Raw genomic sequence first — 16,485 nt, forward strand, 5'->3', positions numbered from 1 at the left:
ATATGAATAAAAAACATATTTTGAGAGTCTAGATGTTTTATTTACCTTATATTTCTGTAAAAAAAATTAAATATATATTAAAAGCATAAATTTTACCATTTGTAAAAATTTATGTCTGCACGATGCCGACATTTTGGCATGCAAGATGCTTGCACGCTACCTGCATTACCTGTTAAGCATCACATGTCGTCAATATACTTACCAGATGCGGCTGCATCTGGATGTCACAGTGATAGCATGCTATTGTATGTGTGCGTGCATTCTACGAGCACAATGCCAACATTTGGTTATCGGGGATATTAATAAAAGTAAGCGCAAATCTTGTGCAATTTCTGCTGTCAATTTGTCATCAGGTTGCATGCGTAGATTCTGCTCGGTTTCTGCTGGCAATCTAACATCAAATTGCATCGCGCAGATCCTGCTCGGTTTCTGCCGACAGTTTGTTGACAGGTTATGTTTTACAGACTCTGTCGCCAAAACAAAAGCTTAATGCGGACACAGATGGCTACGGTTCTGGTGTGGGATTCTGATCGAATTTGCTGCCAATCTGCTGCCAACCTGCTAACATTTTGCTTACTGGGTATATATATATATATATATATATATATATATATATAAACAAAAAAATAAAAAAACAAAAAAAATTAAAAAAAACTTTTTCGTCTACCTCCACGTGACGTGGTAAGAGTTGGGCAACATCAAACCTTGACGGCTAAGGGACGAAAATATATCGATTTTGATGCATATTTGATCTAAAGAAATAATTTGATGAAAATGATCGATAAAAAATGATTTCTGTCACTATATTATATCCGCCATTTTGAATTTACAGTTTTTGACATCAAATTCAAAATCAGCGACCGCAAAAACCATAAGGTACATGTATGAAAGAGATTGGTTAAATTTCTTAATTTTGGCCAGTCTTTTGAGTCTCCCGGTCCATTGTGGCTCGGCAGAATAACAGTGAAAAAAAATGCGATTTGTTTCGTGTCAAAATAAATTAAAATAAAATTTATATACGTCCTTTGATGTGTGTGTGTGTGTGTGTGTGTGTGTGTGTGTGTGTGCGTGTTCAAGTGTACAAGTATGAATAAGTGTGTGTGTGTGAAAGCATAATATGTGCTCGTGTATTTGAACATGATTTTATAATTGTACGCAGTGTAATTGTACAAGCGTGTGTATTAGACATGAGTGTGTATTAGAAGACGATAATGCTGTCGATTGTGCGCATCTCAAATATCAAAATGCGTGCCGGTGTGATTACAGTTGCCGGAAACAATTATAACTAAAATTTAAAAAGTAATGTCTTTCAAAATCTATAAATGAACAAAGTATTTGAATGTAAAAAGATAAAGTTGTTTTCTCTCACCTATATTGAAGAGAAAAACGATATATAGAATGATATAAGAAATGATATAAGAAGATTGAACATAGATTTCAGTTTTATTATATTTATAAATTAAAATTGAAAATTTTTATCATAGAGTTTATACTGTACAAAGCCAAGCTACGAATATTGACAATAGTTTACTTCGATAATTCTTCGCAATTCCTTGTATATTTCGCGATTGTATATGATATGTATTGTATATTCATTAATTTATTTTTCGTAAATAATTAATTTTTCGTAAATAATTAATTATAATAAATATAATATTATATTATAATAAATATAAGAATAATAAAATTAAGAAGCAAGAAATGTCAATACGATCATAACTCCAAAAGAAAAATATGATTGATATATATATATAGCGCATATATGTAAATAACGATCAAAATGGCAAAAAATTCCTTTAAAATAACATTGGAATAAGACCATAAAACTATACATCTCAAGAAGTGAAAAAGAATTGTTCAGAAATTCTCTCTAAAGAATTTGTCACGCGTATTTGCTGCTATGGTCCAACTTTTTTGACCAATCAGAACGGAGGTGTCCCTTTCGTTCTGATTGGTAAACCAAATGCTGTGAATCATTTCTAATGAAAGTGCATCTTTAGTCTAAACCACGTGCAATATCCAACGAAGTGCATGTGATAGACGCAGTGTTACAAGTAGGAGTAAAATTTGTGCGCACATATTCGTGATTAGTTATATATATAAGTATATAAACGAAATTAATGGTGCGAAAATAATTAATATCGGTTGCGAGCTATTTTATAAACCATTGAATTTTTTACGATGGCTACGGTAACACATTTGCCAGATGAAATAATTGCTACAATTTTGGAAAATAAGAACATTAGCGTGGAGGATATCGTGAATCTTAAATCCACGTGTAAGAAAATACAGCATACAACATTTAGCACCAAATTTTGGGAAAAGAAGTTTTTTCAGAGGTATGATTTTAAGTATTTTTTTATTAAATTTTTTATGTGTTTATTTCATATTTGGTCGATTTTCATCGTTCAACGAACCTTCGTAAAAATAATAGTAAAAAAGTAAAGTTAAAGTTATTACATTGTTATCTTATTAATATATATTGCGTTTGTTGCTTCGTTGTATATTGAGCTTCTGATGTTACAATTTAAGTCGATCGTAATAAAAGATCTAAATTTAGTAAAGCCAAAATTTTAATACGTCTGGAGGCTCTACAAGTCGTAATAAATTTTATTAATCATTTCCAAGCTTTGTTGATAAAGATAGTTTACTGTTATTCGAAATATATAACTCATTGTTATCGTAGATTATAATTTTATCCTTTTCTTGCATAGATTTTATTATTAAATTGTAAACATATTTTCTTTTTTTTATTATTGTCTTTAGTTATAGCACGCTAAAAATGTATTTTGACTTGGATTATTTTAAATTATTAAAAATATATGTTTAAAAATATAGTCTATTTATGTTTAGTAAGCTTTTTTAATAAACCTTTTTAACATTTTAAAATTATTTTATTAAAATTATTTTATTATGTAATTAAAAAAAAGCTCTATTTTATAGCGTAAAACACATACCAAAAAAGATTATATAAATATGATATCACGATTTTTCATATTTTAATATTAAGATTTATAATAATGTGATTACTCAATATTTATGTATATTCATAAAGATATTTCTTTTTTATATTTATTTGTTTCAAGCGTTTTTTTATATTTCAATATTTACTTATATAATATTCTAATTGGAAATCATATATATAGTATAATGGAATATCTGGAACTCATAATATTACAGGTATTTTATTCTTGAAATTTTCTGTTTAAACTTTATAGTATTTATAATGTTATAAAACCTAATCATATGCAATCAATTTTATTTGTTTGTAGATTGTAAAAATTAAATACTATTTTATTCTAAAATATTTTATCAGATTTTATTTTTATTTTTAATGGCATGCGTAGACGTAAATATTTCTATACAATTATTCTCCACTTGATTTTTAATTCAAACATGATATAATATAAAATAAAATTAAATAATGCGAGATTTTATCGCAGCAGATGCATTTCGATATTACAATCTGATAATTATGCAGATACAGACAACCATTTTCGATTTCAATAATTTTCACATATGTTGTCAAGGTCAATACTGAGTAATTTTATAAAGATTTTAGCTCGCGCTAGTTGTTTATTAAGTTATCAACAAAAAGAGTTTATTGAATAGAACATAATTTTACGTCATACAATGGTTATATAACGTAATGCAAACCGAATTTTTGCTTTAAATCAAAAATAAGTTTGAATTTTATATCTTCCTGAAGTGGAGTCTCATCGTAAAGGAGAGAGAGGGCAGAACCCACTGTGTTCATGCATGTACTTTGTAAGGCAAAACAAAATTTACTCTTATTGTTAGGGATTCAAAGTTAGATACAGAGTAAACTTCACTTCGTCTTGCAAAGTACCTGCATGGACGCAGTGATTTGCGCTCCCAAATTTTACATACACACACACTCACCCACGCACGCACGCATATACTCACAAACATACAAACATTCATATACATATATAACATACTCGTACATATGTGTGTGCGTGCGCGTGCGTGTGTGTGTACGAGTATGTTATATACATATATATGGTGTTCGAAAATTATTAAATTAAATATTATTAATAATTTAGCAAAAGTTGTAGGACAAAAGGGGACATTTGATAGTGACATTGATTTGACCTTGAGTGAACGTGCCAAGATCATATGGAGTTCAATTTTGTTTCTTGGAAATCCTGCGGAGGCCAGAAAACGCTAAATGACCTTGTACTCTCTATTTTTCATTTCATTTTCTTATAGCTCATCTCGAGAACTTTCCAAAACACTATAAAATATTTTTTGTCAAGTACTTTTCTAATTATGAGGCTTGAAATAATTTCTTAATTTTAATCATAAAATATATCTCGTAAAATATTCATTTTTCGATTATCTTATCTCAATACTTTTATGCACAAAATAATGAGAGAAATCAATTAATGCAAAGAAAACATAACTGTTTTAAAAAAAAGTCTGTAATAGTTAATTTCAAATTACATATTTTTTTAAAAACAATTATGTTTTCTTTACACCAATTGAACTCCTCACATTATTTTGTGTACCAATCCTCACATTTATATAAAATTAAGAAATTCTTTCAAGCCTCATAAAAGTACTTAACAAAAAATATTTTATTATATTGTTTTGGAAAGAGCGAAATAAGCTGCTCTCGCGAAATAAGCTGCAAGAATATGTAATAAAAAATATGGAGTTTTATTTAATAAAACAAAGTTCAATTCTATATGACTTTGGTACACGTTCACTCAAGGTCAAACCAATGTCACTATCAGATGTCTCCCTCTACGAACCCTACAACTTTTGTCTAAAATATTTTTTCATCCGACCACTTTCTGCGATATTAATCGATGCAGAATTAAAATAAGACACCCTGTATATATATAATTAAAAAATATAATATGTGTTTACTTTGAAATATAAATATTTTCTATAATTTATTCTTGATGTTTGTTGTTTAACATATTTTTGAAAAATATTCTTTTCATTTTAGATTTCCCTTGTCAAAAAGAATGTATTACAAAAAAAAACACGAGAAAATTTTTAACCATTTAGAAGCAGCTGTAAAATGTATCGAAAAGCTACGGCATTATGTGTCACTAATGTCTTATAATAACTTATCAGATATCAAAGAAATGAAATTGAATAGACTTCTGCGTTCCACAGCTGAACATTCTATAATTTATCGTTTTGTCTTAGATGATATAAATAGAATTATTTCTGCACAATTGTCATGGTAAAATTTAATAAACCAAATTGCTCCTAACATTATAAATTAATGTAAATATTACAATTAATAGGTACAATTAATATGTAAATTTTTTTCAGGCACGATTCTAATTTGACAGTTAAATACTATTTCGGCCAAATTTATCATTGGTTAAAACAGTATCGGTTAGTATACAAGCAAACCAAATTTATATACATGCCAAACGAAAAGCTGCTTTTAGAAAAGCAAATTACTATTATTGCACAATATTTTCAACCATGTGTATCTTACTCAATCATTGATAAATGGCTAGATTATATTGTACAAGAAGTACTATCTCGCCTTAAATTTAAAAATCCTACACATTCAATATTCTCGACGTCTTCTGAGCAATTTACTTTATGGAGAGATAACAATATCAACGATAACTTCTGGAATTTCGGGGAAGCCGAATCGATTATATGTGTTCTTAAAGAAATTATATTTTCTGATTTAAATGTACATCAATTATTGGTAACATTAGATGTCGAAGAAAAATTTATAAAATATGTAAGTTATTTTTATTATATTAAATTATAACTGTTATGTACTGTGCAAACTATGTGTTTTATATCTTATAAATTTTCAATATAATTTTTCTCTAATAAAATTTGATAATACAGATTTTATATTACCAAGGATGTCTATTGTCTCTTATATATCACAGCGTAGCTAGAAGACTTGGTTTACATTGTTGTCTGATTTATAAGTCTGGTTCTGTAATGGCAATCTTATCGGGACCAATATAGTTAGTAACAATTTTAGCTCCAGAACTTTTCAACCTATCTGATGTATATATACATGTACAAATAATTATTTTTTAAATATTTTCAGTTATACAGCAAATGGTCAATCGATAAAATATTTTTATAGAGAATTGAGGCTATCACATCTCTCGAATATTGCCAGAGGGATATGTCGCCTTCCACTGGATCCATTACATAACATATTGGTAAGCAATTTTTTATGTATAAGTATTTTTATACAAATTTTAGTAGGAAGTAGTTAATGAAGATAATAATCAATTATAAATCTTATAAATAATATGTTAGTCAATGAATCAATATATTCTATGAGCAATAAATAAAATTTTATTTTCTTTTATTTTCTTTTCTGTAATTGAAATACTGTTTATATATATATCATTTTTCAGCAAATACGAAATCTGGCATGTAATATCCTTAGATGTAGAAATTGTTTTAATTCTTGCAATATATTACATTCGAAACGATCTCAAGTATCTTACAAATGGAATATGATGCACATGTGGAATTTTTTATTACGCTGCTTAAGTAGTAATATTGAAGATATACATATGGATTATGAATACACATATATTACACGTTCAATAAAGGTAGTGCATAACATATTGTATATGACATACTGTAATATATAGGATCCGGCCGAATAATTTGCATTATACAAACGGGCACAGAGGGTGATTCCTTATGAAAAAAAAAAAAAAGTAGAATAAAATTCTTTCATCTGAGGCTTTTTGTTTTCGTAAAATTTGAGTTTAAATATCCGTACCGTTTAAATTCAATTTCCGGTAAGAGAGAGAGATACGATTGTCCGTGGGACGTATAACACTTGTTCTGATGGTAAACAATGCTCTGCGACTTCTACTGTATTATTTGCGTGAGCAATTAGTTTCCACTCAATTATCAAAGCGATGAGTTACACGAATAGAGAGTACGTTGACATGATCATGGGAGCTTGTAACGATAATTTTTGTGTTGCCGTTCGTTATTGTAGGTAACATTTTCCCAACCGGGGAAGTTTATTGTGAAGATACTCAAAACTTAGAATATTTAGTTCAACGCATTAACTACGCATTTGAAGAATTGAAATAGCGACCGGACCCTGTATGTATATATATATATATATATATATATATATATATATATATATATATATATATATATATATATACATACAGGGTCCGGTCGCCATCCGCGAATTTTGGTACACTCTCTCTCTCTCTCTCTCTCTCTCTCTATATATATATATATATATATATAGAGAGAGAGAGAGAGAGAGAGAGAGAGTGTACCAAAATTCGCGGATGCGGAATGCGGACAGCATGATTGTTCGTATCAAAACAAACAATTTTTTGCTCTTGCAAAATTGCGTCTGAACAATACTTTTTAAATGAGAGCAACTTTAAGTTAACTTATTCTTAAATTAATTTTAAAAATAAGCGCTTTCGATTACACTTGAAGCAGGGGCGGCGCGCGCACGGCATATGTGACTTTTGACCGTGTACGCTATTTTACTATTTTGCCACAGGTTTCACAAAAATTATGCATGATATCTAAATATCGTTATTTTCAATATGTATTTAATAAGAGAAGATTTTTTTAATTGATCGATGTCATCGAAGCAATGAATCTGAAAATAAAATAATTAGATTAGATAACACACGAATAATTTTGATCCAAAATTATTGCTTCAACTTTCTAAATATTTTTTGCCTTTGAAAAGGGCCGAATGTTTTAAAGCATATGTTAGAAATGCAAGCCTCCCATTTGTATACACATATTCGTTCTTCAAATAAAATAGGTATATGAATATGCTCTAAAGCATTTAATCGGCCTTTTCAGGGCCAACAAATTTTTAAAACATTTGAATCAAAATTATTTACAGGTAATTTAATCTTACTTTCAGTCGTTGCTTCGTGGTATCAATTAGAAAATGTTCTCTTATTAAGTAAGTTGTATTGAAAATAGCAATATTTATATATCATGCATAATTCTTGTAAAAGCTTTAGCGAAATAGTAAAATAGTCTACACGTTGAAATGCCACATATGTCGTGCGCGCGTAGCCCCTGACTCAAGTGTAACGTAAAGCGCTTATTCGTTAACTTAAAGTTGCTATCATTTAAAAAGTAATGTTCAGACGCAATTTGCCAGAGGAAAAATTATTTGTTTTGACACGAACAATCATACTGTGCATTCCGCATCCGCGAATTTTGGTACATCCTGTATATATATGTATATACATATGTATATATATATATATATATACACATATATATACATATACAGGGTGGACCAATAACTCTGTCCACGTGGAATATCTCCGTTATTTTTAGAGATACAAAAATTTTGTACTTATAAAAGTTGTACGGTACCAAGAGGGCCGTAATATGCTACTAATAATTTTTTTGTAGGTGGAGGCGCTTCAGAGATTTCAAGGTCATCTCCATTTTTTTAAATGGCATGCTATACTTTTTCATTCTTAGTGTAATAGCGGATGTTTAGAAGATTTCAACGACCTATAATAAGGTCATTCGGCATTAAATAAAAGTGTAAAACAATAATTCTTACCTTGCTTATAAGAGATGCTCGAAGTGATGTCCGTCGTGATGTGCATCGATGCAACACTGAAATCTTTGAATTGCTGAAGCACGTACATTTCTTAACGTTTCTGGACTGATTGTCGCACATGCTGCAATAATTCGTTGTTTCATATTTTCCGCTGTGGTCGGTATTTCTTGGTATACAATGTTCTTTGTACTATCAATTGGTGTAAAGAAAACACATAGTTGTTTTGAAGAAAAAATATGTAATTTGCAATTAACAATTCCATATTTTTTCTTAAAAACAACTATGTGTTTTCTTTACACCAATTGATTCCTCTCATTATTTTGTACATAAAAGTATTAAGGTAAGATAATCGAAAAATGAATATTTTACAAGATATTTTACGGTTTATGTAAAATTAAGAAATAATTTCAAGCCTCATAACTCAAAAAGTACTTAACGAAAAGGTACATAATTATAGTGTTTTGGAAAGCTCTCGAAATAAGCTACAAGAATATGTAAAAGCATATAGGCTGTCCCATTTAAAAAGTTGGAGGTAACCTTCACATAACCTTGACAACGCTATTCGAAGTCATAATAATGTTGCTGTGTAATGCGCCACATAAAACCCTATAACTTTTGTATAAAACATTCTTTTTTAAAATGCGTATTTTTCGAAATATTAAGGGGTTTCCACACTTTTGGTAAACCCTGTATATATATATGTATATCCTATATGTATATGTATATGTATATATATATATATATATATATATATATATATATATATATATGTATATATATATATATATATATATATATATATATATATATATATATATGTGTGTGTGTGTGTGTGTGTGTGTGTGTGTGTGTGTGTGTGTGTGTGTGTGTGTGTGTGTGTGTGTGTGTGTGTGTGTGTGTGTATATATATATATATATCTGTATATATATATATATATATATATATATATATATATATATATATATATATATATATGAGTTCAGATGTCAATATACACAATGATAACTGTCTATATTATTTAAGTAATTACTTTTGAAAATATTTTATAAGAGATATTGATTAAATTTTATTATTACATTACCATACACACATTTGTTATGTACATACAGGATAGATCTAACATCGTCATAAATGAACAACAAGGAATAAGAAAGAAAAAAATTAAATTTACTATTGGTATGATTGTAAGGCACTCACCAATCTTGTCTTGGGCTTCGTGTGATATAATTAATCACGATGGCGTGATAATTGGTTGGCATTACAAATGTAAAGCTGCATTTGTACATAAGAATTTGAATTCTTTAGTTCCGCATCTGAGCGAATGCTTTGAAAATCAGCACATTCAGCATTCATGTAGATATCAAACTTGCGATTCAGACAAGTCGAAATTTATTCGTCAACCGCACTATATAATTCTTACAAATAATAATAGGATATGTTATATACCACAAGGTATATATGAAATATTATTAGCATTCTCTTTTATAAATTATATATATTTTATATGATTTTTCATCTCTTTAACAAGCGCAATATAATTAAATATATTTTTTTTTATTTTAGGTAAGGTATCAAAATGTTCACCAAAGTGGATCAATAATGCAGAAATAGGACGATATTTTTCTGCATTTGAAGGCACTTATTACGTACCAAATGAAAATTTGGCAAGGAATTACTACTACTGATATCGCTGTTATGCACGAAATATTTTCTAATCAGTAGTGTGTATAATAATATCCATAATATATATATATATATATATATATATATATATATATATATCGGTGTGTGTGTTTCAAAATTATGTATAAATATTTTTAAATTTTTCTCCATGAAAGTATTATAATATTGTGGACATTATAAAATTAAAAGTGTAATGTTAATGAATGAATTATATTTTATCTTTCATGTTATGAAAAGTAAAATGTAATAAGAATATATGTAGAATTATATGGCAATAAATTTGTGTGAAACGTTTTAACTAGACAAACTTTTTTATTGATGAATTAACTTGAATTTCCACAACAGTTTCCACCACATTAATTCCCAATTTCGATTCAATGATTCTCAATTTAGCGCTCGTTATGTGCAATGTACTACAGAATTTAAGAATATAAAGAAGAAAATAAACTTTACGAATCTCATATTATGTATTAAACTTAGGCATATGCGTGTCTCCTACAAGGTATTGTGGCTGTCACAAAAAGATCGGGAAATATTTCGAAAAACATGAATGTTCTAAAAACATGTTTAATACAAAGGGAAGGTTGTAAGATTTAAAAAAATCTATTTAGCCTCAGTTTGATCTCGACGTTGCAAAGGGGAGGGTCAGGATAAAATCATCATGAACTTTTTAAATTAAATCTTTTACTTTTTATTGCATATTCTTATAATCTCTTTTGAGACTTTTACAAAATATTATCCCATTAAAAAGAAAGTCGAAAAATATAAAGATAAAATTTATCCTATGTACATAAAAACTGTGCCAATATGTAAAACAAAAAAGCTTAAAAAAGATTGTTCATCTTTAATACTTAAATAAAAAATAATAAAAACTAAAATTGATTTTCTCCTAAATAGCATCTTGTAAAAAGTGAAAAATCAAAATTAAATATGAAATTAATAATTATAACTAGTCAAATACTTAAAAGCGATTCAATTTGTGAGAGTCTGTAATTTGAAATAATATTTGCCATAAAAACCATCTTACTTTATAAAAATGTTATACATAGATTTTCCCCATGAAATTAAAATGAATTTCATTTTTATTAAAAATAACTTGTTTTCAAATTAAATTAAATTTTTGTATGATATGCATTTCAAGAAATTCGAGAAATCTACATTTTATTTAAGCAACAGAAATGATCGGACATGGCACTCGCGGTGAAAAAGGAATCATCGTATTTCCTGCGGTTGATTACATAATCTGTTACTACTGGTAATACAAAATTACTAATCATAAGTAAACGTTGTAATAACATATGATATTACACTCGCTCTTGCTGTATACAGAAAGATAGTTGTAGATTAAAGTTTGTTTACATGCTTATTACTTATAATTAGTGATATATCTTTCAGCATACATATATACATATGATAATATGATTAAAGAAACTTTTCTTTCCGTTTGTCGTGCTTATCAAATGCAACTCATTGATTTATAATAATATTTCATATTGCAGAAGCGAAAATTTTGTTACATTTGACGAACTCGGGCGCGCTAGTCGAGTTTAGCGGTTTTTATTTAAACGAGAAATCACTGTACTCCTACATAGCGCTTAAGCATTCATTTATGTCGTGCTTTTATAAATGCTCCGTAGTATTTTATTTAGTGTATTAGTCGCGAGGTTCACAACGTTATTTAATGAGTATTGGGAGCGTTACACATTAATTATTTCGTACAATATACTCGTCTGTCGAGAAGAAATGCTAAACGGTCGAGCAAAAGAATTATGACGGTAAACGGTGACAGATTCTTTCTCAGCGAAGGATAATTTAATCTTATACGGATTAAAAGCTAGAGTGAGGTGGTAAATTCGGCGATTTTTTGTGATATTTCAAAATTTTCTATCCATCTTTTGGCATACTTCTTTAAAATTGATCGATTTTACATTATGTATCCAGCCCATCTCACCCGATCTCCCTTCGATTCTTTTTTTATTTTTCCATCGCGAGTCTGTAATGTATTATCTTATGATTAACTGTCATATGTATAATAGAAATTAATGGTGAAAAGAGAAAAAAAAACAGTTCATTATTTCTGTTAAAATAAACTTTGTTAAAAAATAGCACATCTGCATTTTTGTTTTATTTTTTACTAATTAAATTTTACATTTTTATGAAAATTATTTGTAGAAGAGACACAAATACTACATACATATGCAACTTTTATTTCGAATAGCAAATGAGTCAGCCGACATGATGGATATATTATTAAATTTGATAAAGCAATAAACAGAAAATGATGGCGACGTATTTGCTAGAATTAGGCGGTATAAAATTGATTCAATAAAAATTAAATTAATCAGAATATTAATCACATGTGCCACGCTATATATATATATATATATATATATATACTCGTCAACAAAATTATCGCATAGGTAATTTCATGTTCAAATTTTCGCAAAACTTCAAATAAGTATAACTCCGTCAAAAATGGTCGTATTTGAAAAATTTGCAATTAACAATTACATATTTTTTCTTAAAAACAATTATGTGTCTTCTTTACTCAATTGATTACTCTCATTATTTTGTACATAAAAGTATTAAGGTAAGATAATCAAAAAATGAATATTTTACTAGATATTTTATGGTTTATGTAAAATTAAGATATTATTTTAAGCCTCATAACTCGAAAAGTACTAAATGAGAAAATACTTTATTATAGTGTTTTGGAAAGCTCTCAAGATGAGCTGCAAGAATATGCAATAAAAAGTAGGCGGTTTCATTTAAAAAATTGAAGGTGATCTTCACGTGACCTTCAAGTAACTATTCAAGGTCAAATTAATGACACCATCTTATGTCCCCCTTGAAATCACACAACTTTTATCTAAAACATTTTTGCTGAAAATGCTTCGTTGAAGAATTATCGAGGTGCGTTTTTTAAAATGGGACACCCTGTATATATATATATATATATATATATATATATATATATATATATATATATATATAGATTGTTGTCCGCGGAATGATATATCGAATGCGCGCGACGCAACCGATCGGCACACGCTACTCACGCGGCATTTGCGCACTCGTAAATAATAACACGAATGTTTAAGAAACACGAATACAGGAACTTTATTGAATCACAATGATAATTAACAAGGACACTGAATATTCACAAAATAGGTCACGGATATATGCGCGTTCGTACACTTTAATCGATGTTTCCAAACTCTCTAACCGTCGTTGTTTATTAAGCAACGTCTTGACGACGCACTCGGAGACAATCTTCTACCGTCGATGTACTTCCCGAACAATAAAGTAGATGTCAAATATATTCGCAAGAAAGGAACGCGAGGACGTAACAATATTACACTGATAACAAACGTACAATCTTTTAATCCTCACATAGTTGTCATGATTAATCGGAGATAATTAATTTTTTTTAATTGCAGTATATTTTATGTATGTATTAATATTATTTGTATGTATTAATGTTATTAATATATTATAGATTGGATATGTTAGATAGATAGATTGATTTATTTCTTGTCTTTCGGCATTGAAAGAAGTTTTACATAAAATGCACATTGCAGACTTTATAATATGCTTAACTTATACAATGCTGTTTCTTATTCTAAATAATTTCAATTACTTCTAGATTATCTTTAATAATTTCTTTAATTTTATTCTCTTTTCTTAATCTTAGAATTTCCTTCATTTAATTCTCTCCCCATTTTTTCCTAAAATTTAACTTATTCTTTTATTATTCCTCGTATCTTCTATACAATTCGTTGCTAAATGCTCCAATATTTCTACTTCCTTTTGATATATGTCCTTTTGATATTTTACACAGTTTCTTCTCCTGTTCACGCCATAATTTGTTCCGGTTTTCTTCGTTTTCACATCTAACTCTCGCTATGATCTTTTGAAAATCTTTCTGACCTTGTTTCCTTAAATATTTTAGTATTCCTATCGTGTATAACGCTCTATATCTTATATCATATCTAGAATTCTGAATTTTATTCTGTTGGGCCAAGTTTTTGATTCTCTACTTCTCTTTCGCTTTGCTTCTGTGCTAACTTCGAAACCTTCCTTTCTTAATCTTTTAATTTCTGTTCCGGACATTTCATCTTTTCAAAAATACATTTCTCTGTCTATTTCCCATCTATTTTGAGCTACCCTATTTTTCTCTACTTCCCTAAAACATTCTATCTCTACCTTATTGTTTGATTTCTCCCTAATATTTTCTTCAAAACTAATAGTTCTTTTACCTGTCTCTATTCTTAAAAGTTTCCTTTTTCTTTCTTTCCTAACAATATAACTTGAAGTGTTTCAATCTAATCCTAGTGTCCATTTTATATATTTATCCTGGCACGTTTCTATAGTCTCATATTTCTTCCATCCCCAAATCTTTGCTCCATACTATTAATCTTATCGATTTTAAATCGATATTCAATGAATTAAGATTCCTTTAATTCCTAAAGTACTTATATTGTGTATATAATTCAAAAAAAAATATTTACGCAAATTATAAATCTCATAAATGACTTTGAAGATATGAAAACTTGGCGTGCCCCGTTATAGTTATTCAAATTGCATAATCCAAAAAGTTTATTTGCATTTTATAATATAAAAATTGTTTCTTTACTAAATAACAAAAATATAATATTTAATGTATGACATTTTATAATGTTTTATGGGAAAAGCGTAAGTAACAAAAACAGAAATAACAATTTATAATAATTTATCAATTTAATGAAATTATAACTTACAGATTGCATACTGAGATTATTGTGTAATATTAACTTGTGAAATACCAGTTGTATTTGTTGTAAAGTATTATGTCACATCTATAGATCTAGAGAATTTTTAAATATAGTATCGGACAATTATAATTTTATAATTCTCACTAAACATTATATAAACTATATTATTATATTATTATAGCAAGGTATGATTATTAGTCTTCATAAATTGTATACCTTTTATTATCTTTCATCGTTCTTATGATATAAAATATATCACTTTATTTTAGATGCTATATTAAGATGTCCACTAAAATGATTCGATAATGTAAAGATTGAGCGATACTTTTTTTGATTCGAAGGTACTCATAATATTAAAAGACTGGCAAAAGCTTAACCAAACGATTACTATTAAAATTTTCAAAATATTTTCTAATCACTATAGTTTATAGTTTAAAAATATACAATTTGTAATATGAATATGTATTAAAGTTATACATAATAAATATCTCAACTTTTTTGAAAGATATTATGATGATTTTTAAAGACCTCGTACAAAACATATGGAAAATGGGTCCGGGTAGATTTCGTTGAAACTTTGAAAAATTGTAGTTTACGTAATCCTGATGAAAAGTTCTCATTATCCCAACTTAATTCATTGAATCGTATGAGCTCTAGGAATCATCTAAAGTAGAAAATAGACTACTGCCGCCGCCAATATGTAGGCAACCATGTGTTAATTCCTTTCTCCAAACTCTCTCTCCGCTTTCTCTCTTTCCTTCTTTCTTTCGCTTTCTATTACTCCTTCTCTTCTTTTTCCCTCTTTCCTCTTCTTCCATTCTTTCCGTTATTTTATTTTACTTTATGTTTTTTTACCTGATTATATTTTGAACATCTTTTCTTCGAGGAGGTGAATGTTGACTGTAAAACCCTTTAAAGAAGAAGAGGAGAGAGGGACGTTGTGAATTATTATTTTATTATAATTAATAAAATAATAGAATTTAAACAAAAATAGAATAAATTAAAAAAATAAAATCTTTTAAAATTTATAAATAAACAAAGTATTTGTATGTAAAAAAGACAATATTGTTTTCTCTTATCTGTATAGAAGAGAGAAACGATGAAGATCGAAAATAATAAGATCGAAAATAGGTTTCAATGTTGAATATATTCGTAAATTAAAATTGAAAACTTTTACCATAGAATTTACTTTGCTAAGAGCTGTCAGACTTACATTTGTTTACTGCGACGATTCCTTGCAATTCCTCGCATATTTCGCGATCGTATGATACATTTATCAGTTAGTTTTTAATTTTCCTTAAATATATAATTATAAGAAAATATAAGAATAATAAAATTAAGAATCAAGATATTATAAGATCATAATAATACTAATAAAAGAAATATAGTAGCGCATATATGTATAAATAACGGTCAAATACAAAATAATTCCATTAAAACATAACATTGAAATAAGACCATAAAACCATAAGTTCCGAGAACTG

The 16,485-nt window shown here is 28.1% G+C and overlaps 1 protein-coding gene across 1 annotated transcript; it reads left to right on the top strand.

Moving 5' to 3' along the window:
* The first annotated feature begins 2,024 nt into the window (after positions 1–2,024).
* Positions 2,025–10,481, top strand: LOC145963181 (uncharacterized). The gene is made up of 8 exons (XM_083084906.1): positions 2,025–2,339; positions 4,979–5,221; positions 5,314–5,743; positions 5,857–5,981; positions 6,068–6,185; positions 6,387–6,587; positions 9,674–10,016; positions 10,128–10,481. The coding sequence occupies exons 1-8, from the start codon at positions 2,182–2,184 to the stop codon at positions 10,247–10,249; spliced, it is 1,740 nt and encodes a 579-aa protein (XP_082941032.1). The 5' UTR covers positions 2,025–2,181; the 3' UTR covers positions 10,250–10,481.
* Positions 10,482–16,485: the final 6,004 nt, after the last annotated feature.

Source organism: Camponotus vicinus, unplaced genomic scaffold, assembly GCF_025532165.1.
Source record: "Camponotus vicinus isolate PSW18456_S1 unplaced genomic scaffold, iyCamVici1.0 SCAF_1, whole genome shotgun sequence".
Lineage (NCBI taxonomy): Eukaryota > Metazoa > Arthropoda > Insecta > Hymenoptera > Formicidae > Camponotus > Camponotus vicinus.

Bases quoted from the DNA above. Each gene is read 5' to 3' on its own strand.
- LOC145963181 (XM_083084906.1), top strand. From the start codon at position 2,182: ATGGCTACGGTAACACATTTGCCAGATGAAATAATTGCTACAATTTTG. The intron at 6,588-9,673 runs GTAGTGCATAAC...ATGTACATACAG, and splicing joins ATATTACACGTTCAATAAAG to GATAGATCTAACATCGTCAT. The intron at 10,017-10,127 runs GTATATATGAAA...TTTTTATTTTAG, and splicing joins GATATGTTATATACCACAAG to GTAAGGTATCAAAATGTTCA.